At 43.8% G+C, this 17,672-nt stretch overlaps 1 protein-coding gene across 2 annotated transcripts in view; it reads right to left on the bottom strand.

The window, feature by feature from the left end:
* The window catches only part of rps6ka3b (ribosomal protein S6 kinase, polypeptide 3b), a 124,911-nt gene that overhangs the window by 34,231 nt on the left and 73,008 nt on the right, over positions 1–17,672 (bottom strand). For both annotated transcript variants that reach the window (XM_083659414.1, XM_083659415.1), the window contains exons 5-9: positions 17,378–17,458; positions 15,058–15,137; positions 7,545–7,651; positions 7,372–7,409; positions 5,670–5,812 (exon numbers count right to left, since the gene is read on the bottom strand). In XM_083659414.1, the coding sequence (XP_083515540.1) occupies positions 5,670–5,812; positions 7,372–7,409; positions 7,545–7,651; positions 15,058–15,137; positions 17,378–17,458 (449 nt within the window). The remainder of the gene's footprint in view (positions 1–5,669; positions 5,813–7,371; positions 7,410–7,544; positions 7,652–15,057; positions 15,138–17,377; positions 17,459–17,672) is intronic.

The raw sequence follows: 17,672 nt of genomic DNA, 5'->3' as shown, positions 1-17,672 counted from the left end.
CGTTCACTGCCATTGACGAGATATCTCGGCTTACAGAATCCAACGGTTCACTGCCAATGACGAGTTATCTCGGCTTAAAAAAAAAAAAAAAATTTGACGGTGGGACGTGGATCAACGCTCCCCACGTCTCCTATAAAAATATTGGAGTCAGCGAACGTGTACAACCCATTCCACGGACCCACTAAGTGGCGACAGTGCTCTCCACACTAGGAAAAGCAGAGCCAAAACTGTAGGGTAACGCGCGAGGAAACCATTCTCTACTGTAAAATGGATTGGCGAAAACGCTTTCACTTTCGCGCATTATCGCGCTGGGAGCTGGCGGTGGGGGATTCCAAAAATAGACTGGGTGGAAAACACACTTTGAAACACGCAGCATAAAGCCTAGAATCGCACAAAGCTTCATCAAAGCTCTCAAACCCAAGAAACAAGTGAGCCCTATCCACACTCGCTGCCAGGGAGGGAGGCTGCTCAAACTCGCAGCAGCAGCAGCAGCAGCAGAACACTCGCTTGTGATGAACGCTGCTGAAAGCCACCAGACACGCCCACGGAGGGAGGAGTTTGAAGGAGAGGGCGTTCAGAACTATATTGTTTAGATGTCTGATCTCTCACTGATGCCAAAAATAAATGGTTAAAGTGACTGTTCTGCCTGTTTGATTGAATTTCACAAAACTGCGATTATCTCAGCTTTCACTCTCAGACGCTGAAACCATGCTGTACTCAACGGCTAATATCTACATAACTACTAACTCTACAAACAAACTCTTTTAGACAGAGAAAGCACACATTCTATTAGTACTTTTGTGAACTTTGTGTTCACAAAGTCCAAGCAGAAAATAATCCTCGGCTCTTGTAAAATGAGCCAGAATCCTCAAAAAAACCCTCTGGCAGAACCTACCTACAGTAAAAAAAAAAAAAGGCTGGCAGTGAATGTGTTAAACACTGATATGGCTCCTACACCATCTATCATCAAATTTTAGTGCTGAAACGCCTGCTTTGGCTTGTGGCAGCCAATGCCCAGTACAATTATATTATAAACTAATTATAAACGAGCGCAAACGCTAAATTAGCGCTTTTGGGAAGATAGAGCCCATAGGGTACACTTAAACTGAAATTGTTTTTTTTAGGTGGGCCTTCTTTTATGTGGCTACAAGACGTTTTGCTGGTGACCCCACTCACAGCAGTTCATTGCTTTGCTTCCGTCCTGGGACTACTCTGTTTCTCCAAACTGGGGGGCACCGCCCGCCATCTACTGTAGGTAATACACTGATAAGTGCCTCATACGACCCCATGTCAAATCATTTGAACTATCCCTTTAACTAACAGATCATTCTCCACTGAGCCCCCATAATGATGCCTGACGTCACTACAGTTCCCAAACTGTGGTCCGCCAGAGAATTGGATATTTTTTTATAGGCAACAGTTTTTACGTTATACACATTAACCCTGAGAAGTAGCCGGATTGGGCCGATTTTCGGAAATATCGCGATGTTTGAGAAATATCACAATTTTGAACATTTACTTTCAGAGGCTGCAGCAGGCTCAGTTTTAAAAGCCAGAGTGAGGTTTCTGGTATCATATGAAACTAGAAGACCTAAGGAATCGATTTGTACCAACCATGATATGCTAGCTTGTCAGGAAGGTAGCTAAATAACACTCCAAATGTAGGCTACATTTTGGTGAGGGGAAAAAAACATTTTCAAAGGGGTCCTCTTTTTCACAGCCTAATGTTGGCAGGTGTGTGTGTGTGAGTGTCCGTGTGTGTCCATTTTGAACCACCTAGTAGCCTTATATTGTTATTTAGCCTTTCTACTGCTATTGCATGGTTAAATGCAATAGTGGAAGTGGTCCTTGGGAAATTTGGTTTGGTACGTAGTGGTACTTGGAGGGAAACGTTTGGGAACCCCTGCACTACAGCATGTGAGTGAGTGTGAACAGTGAGTGGCGTCTATACTACAGTATATACACACTACAGCATGTGAGTGAGTGTGAGCAGCATCTATACTACATTATAAAATGGGTACCTCAAATCAAGCAATCTGATTGGTTCACAGCCATTGTATAATTCCAGTAACCGAGTTCAATAACCCATGGCCATGGGTTATTGGTTACCATGGCAACTCTCTTACTAAATGGCAGCGCTGAGCTCGAGCCAAACAGCTTTCTCCTGATCTGCTGTATGGAGGGTCACTAGTCCTTCAAGTCTTTGTACAATGAGTCATTATGGACGCATGATGGCGCAACTCTCTTACTAAAAGTACGTTACTTGGTGTCGGCATATGGCTCTGGGGCCGGTTGACACTGGTCTTAACTGCCTGTAACAGAGATCTCCGCGGAGACCTTTTTGACCGTCATCGTCGTAACTGCGGTCAACTGAGCCGTGTTCGTCGTAACACCGCCAGTTCGCTGTCTTTGAAAGCACGACGTTAGATTATAACTAACTAGTTGTGTGGCTTAGCCTTCCAAAATGTTGCCGTTAGTTTTTTAGAAGTTAATACATAGAATTGGGAACGTTACATTCAATTTCATTCAGACTGTCTTTCTGGCTCAATCGCCGCCATTGGTGCAACCGGCCCCTGGTCGGGCTTTGCTCTCAGCAAGCGCCGGATTGGCCAATGTCGACTTCAGTCTCCAGAACGATCCAATCAAATCACCCGCACGTCTATCTTCTTGCTAGAGGTCCCGCCTTCAGTAGTGTTTCAACTGACTATCAGAATAAAATGCCAGTCGGACTTATAGTGTTATTATTATTATATTATTATACTTGGAACCCTTTTATAAAAGCAATATAGCACTCGAGCAGCGTGTGTTGTGAAATATATCACACTGATAAGCTGTTATCCCACTCGGCCTGCGGCCTCGTGGGATAACAGCTTATCAGTGTGATATATTCAACACAACACACTTGCTCTCGTGATATATTGCTTAATTAGAACACGGCTCTCTTGAATACTCGATTCTGATTGGTCAATAAACAAGATTCACCGGTCATTATTTCTCGACAACCGACCGCTGCTCTGCTGCTGGTTATACTGATTAATCCAGCTGTGTCAACACTCACGACAATGATTAGGCACACCTGGATTAATCAGTTGATAAGAGCCTTTTGTCAGCAGACAGAGACGCAGAGTGGCAATACTAATTAGGCCAACCAGTTGCAGCTGTGGTGTCTTGTGTGCCAATTACGAATGAAACCGCTTTGTCGTTGAAAACGCTATTAAAAAATCTATTTGAATAATTCTTTTTTGTCAGATTATTGAATGATTTAGTTGTAGGCCGTGTTCTAAGCAGAATAATGTATAGTGAGCCGGTGATTACTGGAAATAATGACCTTCAGGTGAATCATTAAGCCCTCCGCTGCGCGTCGGGCTCAATCATTCACCTGTCGGTCATTATTTCCCCCGTAATCACCGGCTCACTATACATTATTCTGCTTAGAACACGGCTCTCTTGAATACTCGATTCTGATTGGTCAATCAACAAGATTCACCGGTCATTATTTCTCGACAACCGACCGCTGCTCTGCCACACCTGGATTAACACATTCACTGCCAACAACGTATGAACACGTTTTCAGAATCCAGCTGTTCCCTGCCAACAACGTGTTTACACGTTTTTGGCATCGATTTTTTTTTTTTGACGGTGGGTTGTGCATCTAAGCCTTTTACATCTCTTATATAATTATTGGAGCCACCGAACGTTTACAACCCATTCCACCGACCCACTAAGTGGCAACAGTGCTCTCCTGGCTAGAGAAAGGAAAGCATTTTTTTAACTTGTCAAGCCATTCTCAGCCCAGCCATTCTCCTTTTCGCGCTGATTGCTGGCGATGCGGGATTGCAAATTTACATAATAGATTCAGCCGATCTACTATGATCAGGTGATAGATTACAGGTGGAGGAACACACTTTGAAACACGCAGCATAAATATGACCAGAATCGCAAAAGCTTCTCTCAACCAAAACTCCAAACGAGCGAGTCCATCCCGACTTCCTCAAACAGCGGCCCAGACATGCAGGCACAGGAGAGCAGCAAAGCACTGACTGGTGACAAGCTTGTCCGCCCACGGAGGGCGGAGTTGAAGCAACTCGAGAGGGAGGGAGAGAGAGAGAGAGAGAGAGAGAGAGAGAGAGAGGGAGGGAGAGCGAGAGGGAGGGAGAGAGAGAGAGAGAGCGAGAGGGGGAGGGAGAGAGAGAGAGAGAGAGCCAAAAATTAATGGTTAAAGTGACAGTTCCATCCAATTTCACAAAAAGCCGTTTATCTCTGAATATTCTTTTTCACGCTAAAACCATGCTGTATTCAACTGCTAATGCTTACATAACTACTAACTCTACAAACTAACTCTTTTAGACAGAGAAAGTACACATTCTATTAGTACTTTTGAGATATTGTATGTTCACAAACTCCAAGCTGAAACGAATCCTCGGCTCTTATAAAATGAGCCATAATCCTCAAAAAACGGCTTGGCAGAAGCTACCTACAGCAAAAAAAAACGTCTGGCAGTCAATGTGTTAATCAGTTTATAAGAGCATTTTGTCTGCAGACACTACTAATTAGGCCAACCAGTTGCAGCTGTGGTGTCTTGTGTGCCAATTACGAATGAAACCGCTTTGTCGTTGAAAACGCTATTAAAAAATCTATTTGAATAATTATTTTTGTCAGATTACTGAAATAATTTAGTTGTAGGCCGTGTTCTAAGCGGGATAATGTATAGTGAGCCGGTGATTACTGGCAAAATAATGACCGACAGCAGTGCCGATATTAGCCGATATTAGCCAACAACCGCACTCCCTCTCGTGTGATTTTGCTTAAGTACAGTATATACACACTACAGGCGACTGTGAACTACCTCTGAGACGGTCCTCTGTCAGACAAAATGTTTTGTCCTACAGGGGTAGCAAATTATGGAATAGCCTACCAATGTCAGTCAGAGAGAGTAGCAGTGTTCACACCTTTAAGGGGCTGTTAAAGTCATGGCTCAGATCAAATCAAAACTGCGACCATATTTAAACCCTTTTGTTTCATGTGTTGTTTTTGTATATGTATATCTTTGAAAGTTCTATGTCCACCTTGGTCAATGTCCCTAATGTTTCCTGTTTTTGTTTTATTTGTATTACATACCGGAACTGAAGGTCTGTATGTGCCCACTTGAATTGCAAAGTTAAATGCCTCCATCGTGAATATGTATGTCTCCTCTCCTTTCTACCTTATGTGTATGTATGTGTCACTTACATTGTATCCCTGTCAGTTATGTATGCCCTATGTATGCACTAATTTTTCTATTTCTTCTTTTTAAACTTTTTTGTACCTCACCTGTCGAGGGACTACGGATGGAAATTAGCTAAGGCTATAATCCGGCACATTTACATGCAAATGTTCATTAATGTTGCACTGTCCCTGAAATAAATAAATAAATAAAATAAAATACAGTATGTGAGTGAGTATGAGCAGCATCTATACTACAGTATATACACACTACAGCATGTGAGTGAGTGTAAGCAGCATCTATACTACAGTATATACACACTACAGCATGTGAGTGAGTGTGAGCAGCATCTATACTACAGTATATACACACTACAGCATGTGAGTGAGTGTGAGCAGCATCTATACTACAGTATATACACACTACAGCATGTGAGCGAGTGTGACAGGGGAGCGGCATCTCTCACCATGAGCACGCCGTACGACCACCAGTCGGCGCTGTGCGTGTGTCCTCGCCTGTTCACCACCTCTGGAGCCATGTACTCCACCGTCCCACAGAACGAGTATGCCTTGTTCTCATGGTCTATCGACTCCTTACTGAGGCCGAAGTCTGCAGCACACACGAAATCAGTAACATTTCATTTTCATTTCATTTATTAGTTTATTTCACAGGGACAATGCACACCAATCAACAGTAAAACTGTAAGTGAGCCAGAGTTAGCCTGGACGGCTAGTTAACTGCTGTCCCTGGCCAGATGTTGCAAGGCAGCCTGAAATTTCAAGAAATTTAAATGCATGTGTTACAAGATAAAAAAATACTAGTGACTCAGAAGATACAATAAAAGATAAAAGACTGGTTAGACCAATGTCATGCAGAGAGAACAAAGGCACAAATAAACATAGCATGACACTAATGCAGATTATACAACAGGTAGTTCCGGCCGAGCAATTTGATTGGACAAGAGGGATGCTACGAGTGCCTATATTTCACGATAATGCACTGGCGCTTCACTGTGTGTAGATCACTCCGCTTCACAGCTGCCCTAATCAACAAAGTGCTTCACAGCTCTAGAGTAGACAGTAGTAGAGTAGACAGCCTGCAGTTAATTAGGCTGATTAGGCTACATTTTCTGCAAAGGGAAAGCTGGGGGGACTATTTTTGTTGGCGGAGGAATAAATACAGAAATCATCTATTTTCTCAGCTTTTTGTCATTTTTTTAATCAGCTTTGTTTAATAGAACTGTTGTATAAAAGCAATATCACACTCGAGGTCGTGCATTGTTGTCTAATATTGGCACTGCTGTGATTATCTACGGCACTCGGCCTGCGGCCTCGTGCCTGCGACCGAATCACAGCAGTGCCAATATTAGCCAACAATGCACTCCCTCTCGTGTGATATTGCTTAAACATACAGTATCTACAACAGGTACACCTACAATAAAAGCATCCACACTAGGGCACAAAGCGGACATCATGCATGGACAATGCAGACATCAATGGACGGCAACACTACAAGACAGATCACAAACTGGATGCAGGACAACAAGCAGGACAAGAGAGTTGGCAGGACAAGTACCCTTTTTCCATACAAATGTGGTGGCCTGTCAGCTGGCGCAGCGTGGCACCCCAGATTCACTTTTATTGCCACAATATGCAAGATTACATATGAGGAATTTGTCTTAGTGTAAGTATGCATCGTAGCGGTCATCTCAATATTCAGAGATAAAAATATGAAGCCGCAGCAGTAGGAAATGTTTTCATCAGCTCAGCAGTAACATAACACGGCTCCGATAGGGCTGAAAACGGTCGAGGAACGGTAAAATAAAGCAAACAGAAACACAGGAGAGAAACTTCAAAGCACAGAGATTCAGTTAGAAGCTACAAAAGGGCTGAGAGTTGAACAAAGGCTTTTAAAAAGGCCTTTCTCTTTGACATGAGTTGAGTCTCACAACACAGCTCTAGTTTGAGGGGGGAGAAGGGGGGTCGTCACAGGCGACATGGCACGCACGCACGCACACGCGCACACACACACACACACACACACACACACACACACACACACACACACACACACACACACACACACACACACACACACACACACACACACACACACACACACACACACACACACACACACACACACACACGAGGTGTCATATTACTCACCGGTAAGCTTGATGTGGCCGTCCTCATCGAGCAGAATGCTGAAATAACAGAAATGCTTTTAGATTTAAAAGGAAATGCTCACAAGCAAACATTTATAACACAGCATAAGGGTCTGTGTGTGTGTGTGAGCACGTGTGTGTGTGTGTGTGAGCACGTGTGTGTGTGCCGCCTACTTCTCTGGTTTGAGGTCTCTGTAAATAATGCCAAGGCTGTGCAGGTGGTCGAGGGCCAGAGCCAGCTCAGCCAGGTAGAACTTCACATCCTCCTCTGTGAACATCACCTGGACCACACGCACGCACACACACATGCACGCACACACGCACACACGCACACACACACACACACACACACGCACACACGCACGCACACACGTCATTTCTAAACAGGTTGTTTCAGCACAGCAAACGGATTGGTTGGTCAAAAGATACTGGTAATGAGGTGGAGTTTCGTATGTCTCTAGTTTTCTGGCTGGGCGGGGCCCTTTGTGTCAACAACACTGTTTTAACATAGGGAATTCACACTGGCAGGCGCCGGGGACACAAACAAACGCACCCAGTGGTCTGCAGACCTCATTGAGCCCGTTACAAAGATGAAACTTCGTACACTTCTATCCTAATTTTCAACCAAGTGTGAGTAACGGTACACATGTTTAAGTGAATTCAAGTCGTTTTATTTGTTTATAACGTTATGAACTATGAAGTAGCAGCAGTCAGCATGGGTGGGCATGGACTCAACTAGCTTATAGCTGCTAAGCGTCGTCCTGCAAATGCTTAGCAGGGCGCTAACGCCCACCTGAATCAATTCACACACATCTCGTGGCAAATAATACTATCCACGCGTCGGACTGAGAGCAGCTGGATGGAACTCGAGCATCAGGACAGATGAGGAGGTTTTTGTCACGAGTTTATAAGCCTGGAAGCCGCGGCCGGTGAGCTGAGTCCTACTTTCAAAATGTGAGTACAGTAGCCTAGCTAGCTTTGTTTAGTAGTCACAGGCCACAGCGCTAGTGTCTGATATTCTTACTACACAGCAGCATCGCCATTATAGCCGGGCGAGAACGCGCAATGTTATTACCAGAGTAAAATAATAATAATAATAATAATATTATTAATATTATTATTATTATGCTATCGATAATCGATAATTGATCGTTAATTTTCCCTAATTTCGATTATGGAAATGTATTCAAAATGTCCATGCCTAATCCTGAACGAAATTAAGACTGCAAATTCTTTGAGCGGTTTTAAGAACCTTCTGAAAAAATTAGCTAGAGTAGTGGGTGGAGCCTTTTGTCTAACTTGTTTCTGAACGTTTATTGCTTGTATTCTCTCGTTTTTCTATATTTCTGATTTATCTGTTGTTCATTCTATGTAATGTGTAATTGTATGTCCTGTTTTTAAGACCAAGGACCATGCTGGACATCCCTTGGATTTGCTGTCTTTTTATCCACTAGTGCAGTGCCCGTTCCCCCATGCACCACCCCGTGGGCGCTTCCCCCCGGCACACACACTGCACTCTGTCAGGTCCCCCTAACCTCTTCTAAAGCCACCTATTTCTGAAGAAAATGGTGAAAACGACATACCCAAACTAAAATGCTTACTGTGGCTGAACCGCTAGGGTTACAGACAACTGCCTGACCTTTTCTGAAAGGTAGGACTTTGAAGTTTCTGTTCCAAGTGTCAGAATGACTCTATAGCCGTTTTCACACATGCGCTTTTTACCGCTAAATGACCGGAAAGCGGTCTAATGTCTTCATGTGTGAAAGTTGTTTTCCGGTATAAGCGTTCCCCCGTCATCGCAGACATTTCACCAGTTTCGAGCCAGTCAGAAGAGCAGTATGCCGCGATAAGGGACACAAGTATTACGCTGGCTTGACGCTGCCTGGTAATACTCTGCACTGCAGCCCATGCGCGAATGTGAAGGATACAACATATTCTTAAGTCAAACGAGTGTGATTTATTGTGTGACAAGCGAACTTATTTCACCATCGGAGTTTTGCCGACCCCCAAAATAAGCCCCCCCCCCCCCCCCCCCCCCCCCCCCCGCCCCCCGCCCCCAAACATACAGGCTATTTGACGACTATATTCACACATGCGGCGCTCAGGTGTGAAGGGAGATTCCGGGAAATGGCCGATATTGATTAACAGGTCATTTTCCTGTAGGCATGTGTGAAAATGGCTTAAGTGTTACTGACCCTGAGTAACACCAGCTCAAACACAGTGGTTGATTCTCGCCTAGAATAAAAAACACTTTTAGAGTGTAAACAGTTACCTGTGGTTGTTGTATTTATGGCTAGAAACCCAATGGAGACATAGCCACAGGCCTTACCACATCCCAACTCAAAGAAGATGAAAAAATACCAAAACATGAGTATTTGGCACTGGTTTTTGTATGGAGATACCTAGGCGGATTTCCAAAAAGCCATTATAAAAAGCCATTTGAAAAAGCCAAATAATCTGAAATGTTGTCTTTGTCTTTGTACAAAGACAGCTATAACTTCTGCTGTGTTGATCTGATCTGAAAAAGGAAGACATGGTTCGATGCGCAAGATTCAGCCGGTAAATTTGGTATGTAGCATGAACAGCATTGTTCAGAATTAACTACCTAATTAACTCATTCATGGCCAGTTTAGGACTGCCAATATTTAGCACAGGCCAAAGATTTTCATAATTGTTGGTCATCTTTCAAGACCCACAGTAAATTATCTATTAGCACCAAAGTGATTTGCAATACCTCAAAATGAAGATGTACGTCTCTGGGTTCACCAGGAAAAAAAAAGTGAGCTTTTAGCATGTTCTGTACTCTACTTATAGCCATTTATATACACCCTGTTTTCACCCAAAAGGTCTCTCTGAGAAAAGAAATTGCAGAAAATGGCGTTTATGTAAATCATACAATCTCAGGCAGAACTCGCTCTCAATTCTTTTATTTTGAACTGTATTGACATCAGACATGTAAATATTATTCATTATGACACAAATGACAAAAAATATATATATATATATATATATATATGAAGTGCTTTTTTTACATTCAACAATACAGTTTGCTCAGTGTGAGTGAGTGTGCAGACAGACAGACAGACAGACACACAGACAGACAGACAGACACACACAGACACAGACACACACACACACACACACACACACAGAGAGAGAGTTCTGTCCACAGCTGCTGCTAGATCGCACCTCCTTCCCCCGCACCTCCTTCCCCCTCCTTCCCCATCAGCGTTTTGCCTCCTCTGCCTCTGCTCGTTTTCCTCCTCTCGTTCGGGCTGGGACGAATGCTGCGACACGACACAGGAACGGCTTGGCTTTGGGACCAGGCGCTGCTGGAACCGGATCGATCATGTTCGTCACGGGTTTGACTAGGCAATCCAGGTTCGCCCTGCACTGCTCGCCTTGCTGCAGGCTGCAGCAAGGCAGCAGTGCAGCGCGCCGAGCGGCGTTTCAATGGCGTTTTTTCCTCTCTACAAGGAAGCGCGTTTCTCTGTTTTTCCTCTTTTCCTCCTTCTTCCTCGTTTCAAACAACAGCTGCGGTATGTGTTTGATAACGTGCTGTCGGCTTGACTTTGAGGTTAGGGACATGTGTCTGTGTGACAGGCTGGGGAAGTGTTTGAACTAAGCGCTGCACTCATAAAAACAAAAACACGTCAAACACGTCATTGGCGGGGAGGGCTATTTCTGATAACACGTCAAAGACGTCTTTGGCGGTGAATGAGTTAATCACATAAATGACAGATGAACAGCAAAAAATCAGAAACGTAACGCCGGGGTTACGGTGCCATGCAAGAGGCTAAGCGCAAGTTTGAAGTCGATCCGACAATCGGTTCTCAAGATACGCGAAGGACAGACATACAGACAGTCCTGGAATAAATCCAAATTGCATGAAATGCGGCACCGCACTCCATCGGGGTCCGAGCAGCGCACTTCCCAAGTTTGAAGTCAATCAAATGTTTCTCGAGATAAACTGCTTTTTGTGTTGCCAGTAGGTGGTGCAGGAAATTACAAGATTTGCAAGAAATTCAGCGCCACACTACTTCCGAGTTCCCAGGAGCACACTCCCCAAGTTTGAAGTCAATCGGATGAACGGTTCTCAAGATAAACCACTTTGTGTGTTGCCAGTAGGTGGTGCTGTGCCAAATTGCACAAAATTGGGCACTGCACTATGTCAGGTTCCCAGCAGCACACTCCCCAAGTTTGTAGTCGATCAGATGAATGGCTATCGAGATAAACCGCTTTTTGTGTTGCCAGTAGGTGGCGCTATGCCAAATTGCACGGAATTCAGCTCCCTGCACTCCGTTGAGTCCCCCTAAGCGCACTCCCCGAGTTTGAAGTTTGAAGTCGATCAGATGAATGGCTATGGAGATAAAGCGCTTTTTGTGTTGCCAGTAGGTGGCGCTATGCCAACTTGCACAGAATTCAGCTCCCTGCACTTCCTTGAGTCCCCCTAAGCGCACTCCTCGAGTCTGAAGTCGATCGGACAAACAGTTCTCAAGATACGACTTTTTGTGTGGCCAATAGGTGGCGCTGTGCTGAATTGCACGGAATTCGGCACTGCACTGTGTCGAGTTCCCATCAGCGCACTCCCCAAAGTTGAAATAGATCGGACGAACGGTTCTTGAGATAAACCAAATTTTGTATGTTGCCAGTAGGTGGTGCTATGCCGAATTACAGGGCACCGCAATGCACAATAGGGCACACTCCCAAAGTTTGAATTCGATCCGACCAACGGTTCTCGATGGCATGCAGCCGATGATGCTCATCCATAAGCAATGGTGGAAATGGCCAGGTTTTACTCTGGGAACCCTACTTACACAGGATGGGGGTTCCTGGAAGTGGTGTTGCCTTAGAGCAGAGGTTCTCTTAATGTTTTTCAGCCAAGGACCCCTTATAAGATAGAAAATATACCGGGGACCCCCTCATTCTGATTTGTGATTTTGGGCTGAGCTTGTCTCCACGGTGACGTGCTTGACATTTAAATTGATAGGTTTGTCAGATTAGAATGTTATCCATGAACCATTTTAGATTTAAACTAAAGCATAACATATTTTCGTTGAACTATGAAGCTTTTGCACACACAAAATGTTGTGGGGTTTTTTTCCCTGAAAACTTTTCGCGGACCCCCTGGCAAAGTGCCATGGACGCCTGGGGGTCAACCACTGCCCTAGAGGATATTATTTCTGAATGCATGAGTCATTATAGCCTACCATTATAGCCACGTAAAAATCTCTAATAACTAAGATCACTGAGCTCTACTGATTATTTCCCCTTGATTTTACGCATGGCAGACTTGAATATTAATGCTGCTTATTCAGCTTACAAATACATGTTCTCCTACCATTCTCTCCTCATTTCATGCTGCCCTCTCTCTCATGTTTACTTAACCCCCCCCCCCCCCAGCCATTCACTCTCAAGGAGTCCATGTTGACTTACTTAACGACCCTGCATTGACTGTTCTCATCTCCTATCAACGACCCTACGGCCAGATCAGTTGCAGCTTGAAGGAGCGCAGAACTGAAGACAAATGTTCAAATATCGAACGTGTTTCGCATCCGAATCGCACGGAAACAGGGATGGAAACAGGCGCCATCAGCGCACCGGCACCCCCCGAGTTTCAAGTCGATTCTCGAGATATGCGAAGGACAGAGAGAGAGACAGAGAGAGAGAGACAGACGATAGTCCAATTATTAGATAGATAATAAATTCAATCAATCAATCAATCTTGATTTGTTTTCTGCACTCTTATTCCCACAATGCTCGGGCCAGCGGGGTCAGGGGATGGAAAAGTCAGGACACTCAGTCAATCAGTCACTAAGTCATGGACATTTCATGAGTTGAGTGGAAAAAGGGGCCCTAGCTAGGGATAGGAATGTGGTAGAGAGTCGGGAGTTGAGGGGTGGGTAGGTGGAGGGGCTAGACTGGGGGGGATGTGGGTGGTGGGGGGGTGGTGCGATAAAGCTGAATGGCCAACACCACTGCACCATGGGCTTCAAGGTTTGCACTTGTTCTTTAGGATGAGATATTTCTGGCTAAGCTGCAGTTTGCATTTCCTTGTGTGTTGTGTATCTAAAGTGAACTGGTTGTGTATCTAAAGTGAACTGGTTGTGTAAAGTGAACTGGTTGTGTATCTAATGTGAACTGGTTGTGTAAAGTGAACTGGTTGTGTATCTAAAGTGAACTGGTTGTGTAAAGTGAACTGGTTGTGTATCTAAAGTAAAATGGTTGTGTATCTAAAGTGAACTGGTTGTGTATCTAATGTGAACTGGTTGTGTAAAGTGAACTGGTTGTGTATCTAAAGTAAAATGGTTGTGTATCTAAAGTGAACTGGTTGTGTATCTAATGTGAACTGGTTGTGTAAAGTGAACTGGTTGTGTATCTAAAGTAAAATGGTTGTGTATCTAAAGTGAACTGGTTGTGTATCTAAAGTAAAATGGTTGTGTATCTAAAGTGAACTGGTTGTGTATCTAAAGTGAACTGGTTGTGTAAAGTGAACTGGTTGTGTATCTAAAGTGAACTGGTTGTGTAAAGTGAACTGGTTGTGTATCTAATGTGAACTGGTTGTGTATCTAATGTGAACTGGTTGTGTAAAGTGAACTGGTTGTGTATCTAAAGTGAACTGGTTGTGTAAAGTGAACTGGTTGTGTATCTAAAGTGAACTGGTTGTGTAAAGTGAACTGGTTGTGTATCTAAAGTGAACTGGTTGTGTAAAGTGAACTGGTTGTGTATCTAAAGTAAAATGGTTGTGTATCTAAAGTGAACTGGTTGTGTATCTATAGGCCTAAACATGGTCGTCCGTCCGCCTCGAATTGGAGCCGTCTCGCCGTCTGCCGGCGCCAGCTAGCCCTACATGCTCGGACGCCACTATGCCCTCCCTCCCTCCCTCCTGTGGAAGCTCCGTGTGAAAATGGCGGAGATTGTGTGCCAGGCAGTCTGAATGAAATTGAATGTAACGTTCCAAATTCTATGTATTAAATTCTAAAAAACGACCCTCAACATTTGGGAAGGCTAAGCCACACAACTAGTTCGTTATAATCTAACATCATGCTTTGAAATGCGACTTTACGACGATGAGCCAGGGCAACGGCCAATCACAACTCTCCTGCAGCTGACGTCACGCACGTATCGTCGCCGTGAAGTCACATTTTCGAGCAGCCCCCGTCAGCCGACGGGGCCCCCTCCCCGTAGGACGGCGCTCCACCCGCTGTCCTACGGGGAGGGCGGGGAGAGGCTCTGACGGACGACCATGTTTAGGCCTTAAAGTGAACTGGTTGTGTAAAGTGAACTGGTTGTGTATCTAAAGTGAACTGGTTGTGTAAAGTGAACTGGTTGTGTATCTAAAGTAAAATGGTTGTGTATCTAAAGTGAACTGGTTGTGTAAAGTGAACTGGTTGTGTATCTAAAGTGAACTGGTTGTGTAAAGTGAACTGGTTGTGTATCTAAAGTAAAATGGTTGTGTATCTAAAGTGAACTGGTTGTGTATCTAAAGTGAACTGGTTGTGTAAAGTGAACTGGTTGTGTATCTAAAGTAAAATGGTTGTGTATCTAAAGTGAACTGGTTGTGTATCTAAAGTGAACTGGTTGTGTAAAGTGAACTGGTTGTGTATCTAAAGTAAAATGGTTGTGTATCTAAAGTGAACTGGTTGTGTATCTAAATTGAAACTGAAGTGAAGCGGAAGAGGTTTACCTCCTTGGACAGACGAGTGAAGAGATCTCCTCCTCTCAGGAAGTCCAGGATCAGGTACAGCTTCCCCTCTGTCTGAAAGGCTGAGGAAGGAAGGAAGGAAGTAGAGGGAAGATTTTAGAAGTTTCCTGCTTGCTGAACATTTCTACTGTTCATTGTTTATTGTTTATTTGTCAGGGACATATAAAAAAACAACAACATTAAACCCCATACGGGAAGAGATGCTTTGTAACAGATTTAGCCATAGGCTAATTTCCATCTGGAGTCCCTGGGCAGGTGGATACAGAGGCCATTCAGAGTAAAAAAAACAAAAAAAAAACAATAAAATACATAAAGTGTAAAAAACAGGGAAAGGGCACAGGTTAGTACAAAATAGATAATAGTACAAAAAAATAGAATACATACATGAATACATCTATACACACTCCCATCAACATAAATGATGTTGACGTTGAAATCGTGGACAGCTTCAAGGACCTTAAATGGTCTCTTAATTGTACCTCAATTATAAAAAAGGCACAACAACGTCTATACTTTCTGAGATGCCTAAAGAAAGCTGGTGTATCCATCAAGACACTGATCAATTTTTACAGATCCACCGTCGAGAGCATCCTCACGGGGAACATAACGGCTTGGTATGGAAGCTGTTCCATAGATGACCGTACGCTTATTGACAGAGTAGTGAGAACAGCTCAGAGGATCATTGGTGCTGATCTGCCTTCAGTAAAATGCATCTATATTAAAAGGTGCCGTGACAGGGCCCTGAAAATAATCAGGGACCCCAGCCACCCTGGCAACGGTCTCATCACCCAGCTACCTTCAGGTAGATGCTACCGCTGAGAGCGCTGCCCTGACAGAACAACAAAGCACAAGGTTCCTACAAGTAGGCTGGTAAACAGCTTCTTCCCAGAGGCGGTACGTTTCCTAAATAAATGAGTAGCACCAGTGCACTTTATATTATTGTTTGAAGTATTTTGTTGTTTTTATTACTCTATTTTATTATTTTTTTACATCTCTTATCCGGGTCTTAATGTACGGACTTGCTACTCGGAATAGCACTTAGGCACATTGCACTTTATTGATTTGATCTGATTTTATTCATTTCGCTTACTTTTATTTACTTTTATTCCTTTTACAACCGTTGCACTGAGCCGACATGCTGACTGTACCCATGTTTTACCCTGTTCTTTTTTTTGGTACTGTCCTATGTGTGCTGCTCTTATATTTTGTGTGTGGCTTGTGAACAAAAAATTCCAATGCATTTTGATGCTAATTTGAATGCAAATGGCGAAATAAACTTGAACTTGAACTATACAGATGCCACACACACACACACACACACACACACACACACATACACACACACACACACACACACACACACACACACACACACACACACACACACACACACACACACACACACACACACACACACACACACACACACACACGACAGTACCACCATGTGGTTTAGTGCTAGCAACACTGGTTGCTCAGGAACCACCTCTTAGCTTCACGGGAGAAACCACTGTAGGTTGGAAAGTTCTTTATATTACTGGGTAACTTATTCCACTCCTTTATTGCTTTAAAGCAGAAAGCAGTCTGGGCGAAGAGGAACGTTACAGTCCCCTCTCGATGCAGACCTTAATGCTCTAGTTCTTATCTCAGAGCAGGACTGTACAAAGGTTTGCAATGGTGGAGGGGCAGCATTGTGGAGTATTTTATAAATTAAACGGAGGTCAAAAAACGTAATTAAATGATCACGGTTTAATAAATTATATTTACTAAGTATGTTACAATGGTGATACTGTCTAGGTTTCCCATCCAAAACTTTAAGAGCTTGTCCATAATAGAGAACGGATTGGGCTCAGTGCCGTTTTATTAGCCTGAGTCCAACAAGACATACAGTAATGTATATAAGATAATATCATAGCATTAGAATATCTCATGGCAGCCTCAGTAGATAGTGAATTTCTAATATGGCGGAAATTTGCAATGTTATATTTCAAGACATGGACCATTTTTTAATGTGTTTTTTGAAAGATAGGTCGGCCTCAAATATGACCCCAAGATATTTAAATTCATCCACAATTTTTATTTTCTGACCATTCACATAGATGTGTGGGCGTTCTTTTAGTCTTCGCTGTTTGGTAAAATACATAGCAACATAGCAATAAATAGCAGGTCTTTTCTGTATTCAAAGTAAGGCACGATAGTAACTGTGCAGTTAGTGCCCACTAAACGGGGGAATAATGACTTCTGATTGGCTGTCTTGTGGGGTTGGTGACTCACCGCGGAGGGCTGTGATTGGCTGACTCACCGTAGTGAAGTTTGACGATGAAGGGGTGGTTGACCTCCACCAGGATATCTCTCTCCATCTTAGTCCGGACCCGGTCCCGCACTGGACGCACACGCGCATGCATGCACGCACACACACGCACACACACACACACACACACACACACACACACACACACATTGGAAAACGCACACAAACACACATTGGAAAAACATACATCAACTAATAATAAAGGACTTGCTGAAAAGCCAAAACAAAACTGTCTCTCTCATTTCTCTCCCCCTCTCTCTCTACCCCTCTCTGTCTCTCTCTCTGT

This window comes from Poromitra crassiceps (assembly GCF_964638095.1).
Source record: "Poromitra crassiceps genome assembly, chromosome: 2".
NCBI classification, from domain to species: domain Eukaryota; kingdom Metazoa; phylum Chordata; class Actinopteri; order Beryciformes; family Melamphaidae; genus Poromitra; species Poromitra crassiceps.
Note: the sequence above shows the minus strand (reverse complement) of the source record. Positions and strands in the feature narration are given on the sequence as shown.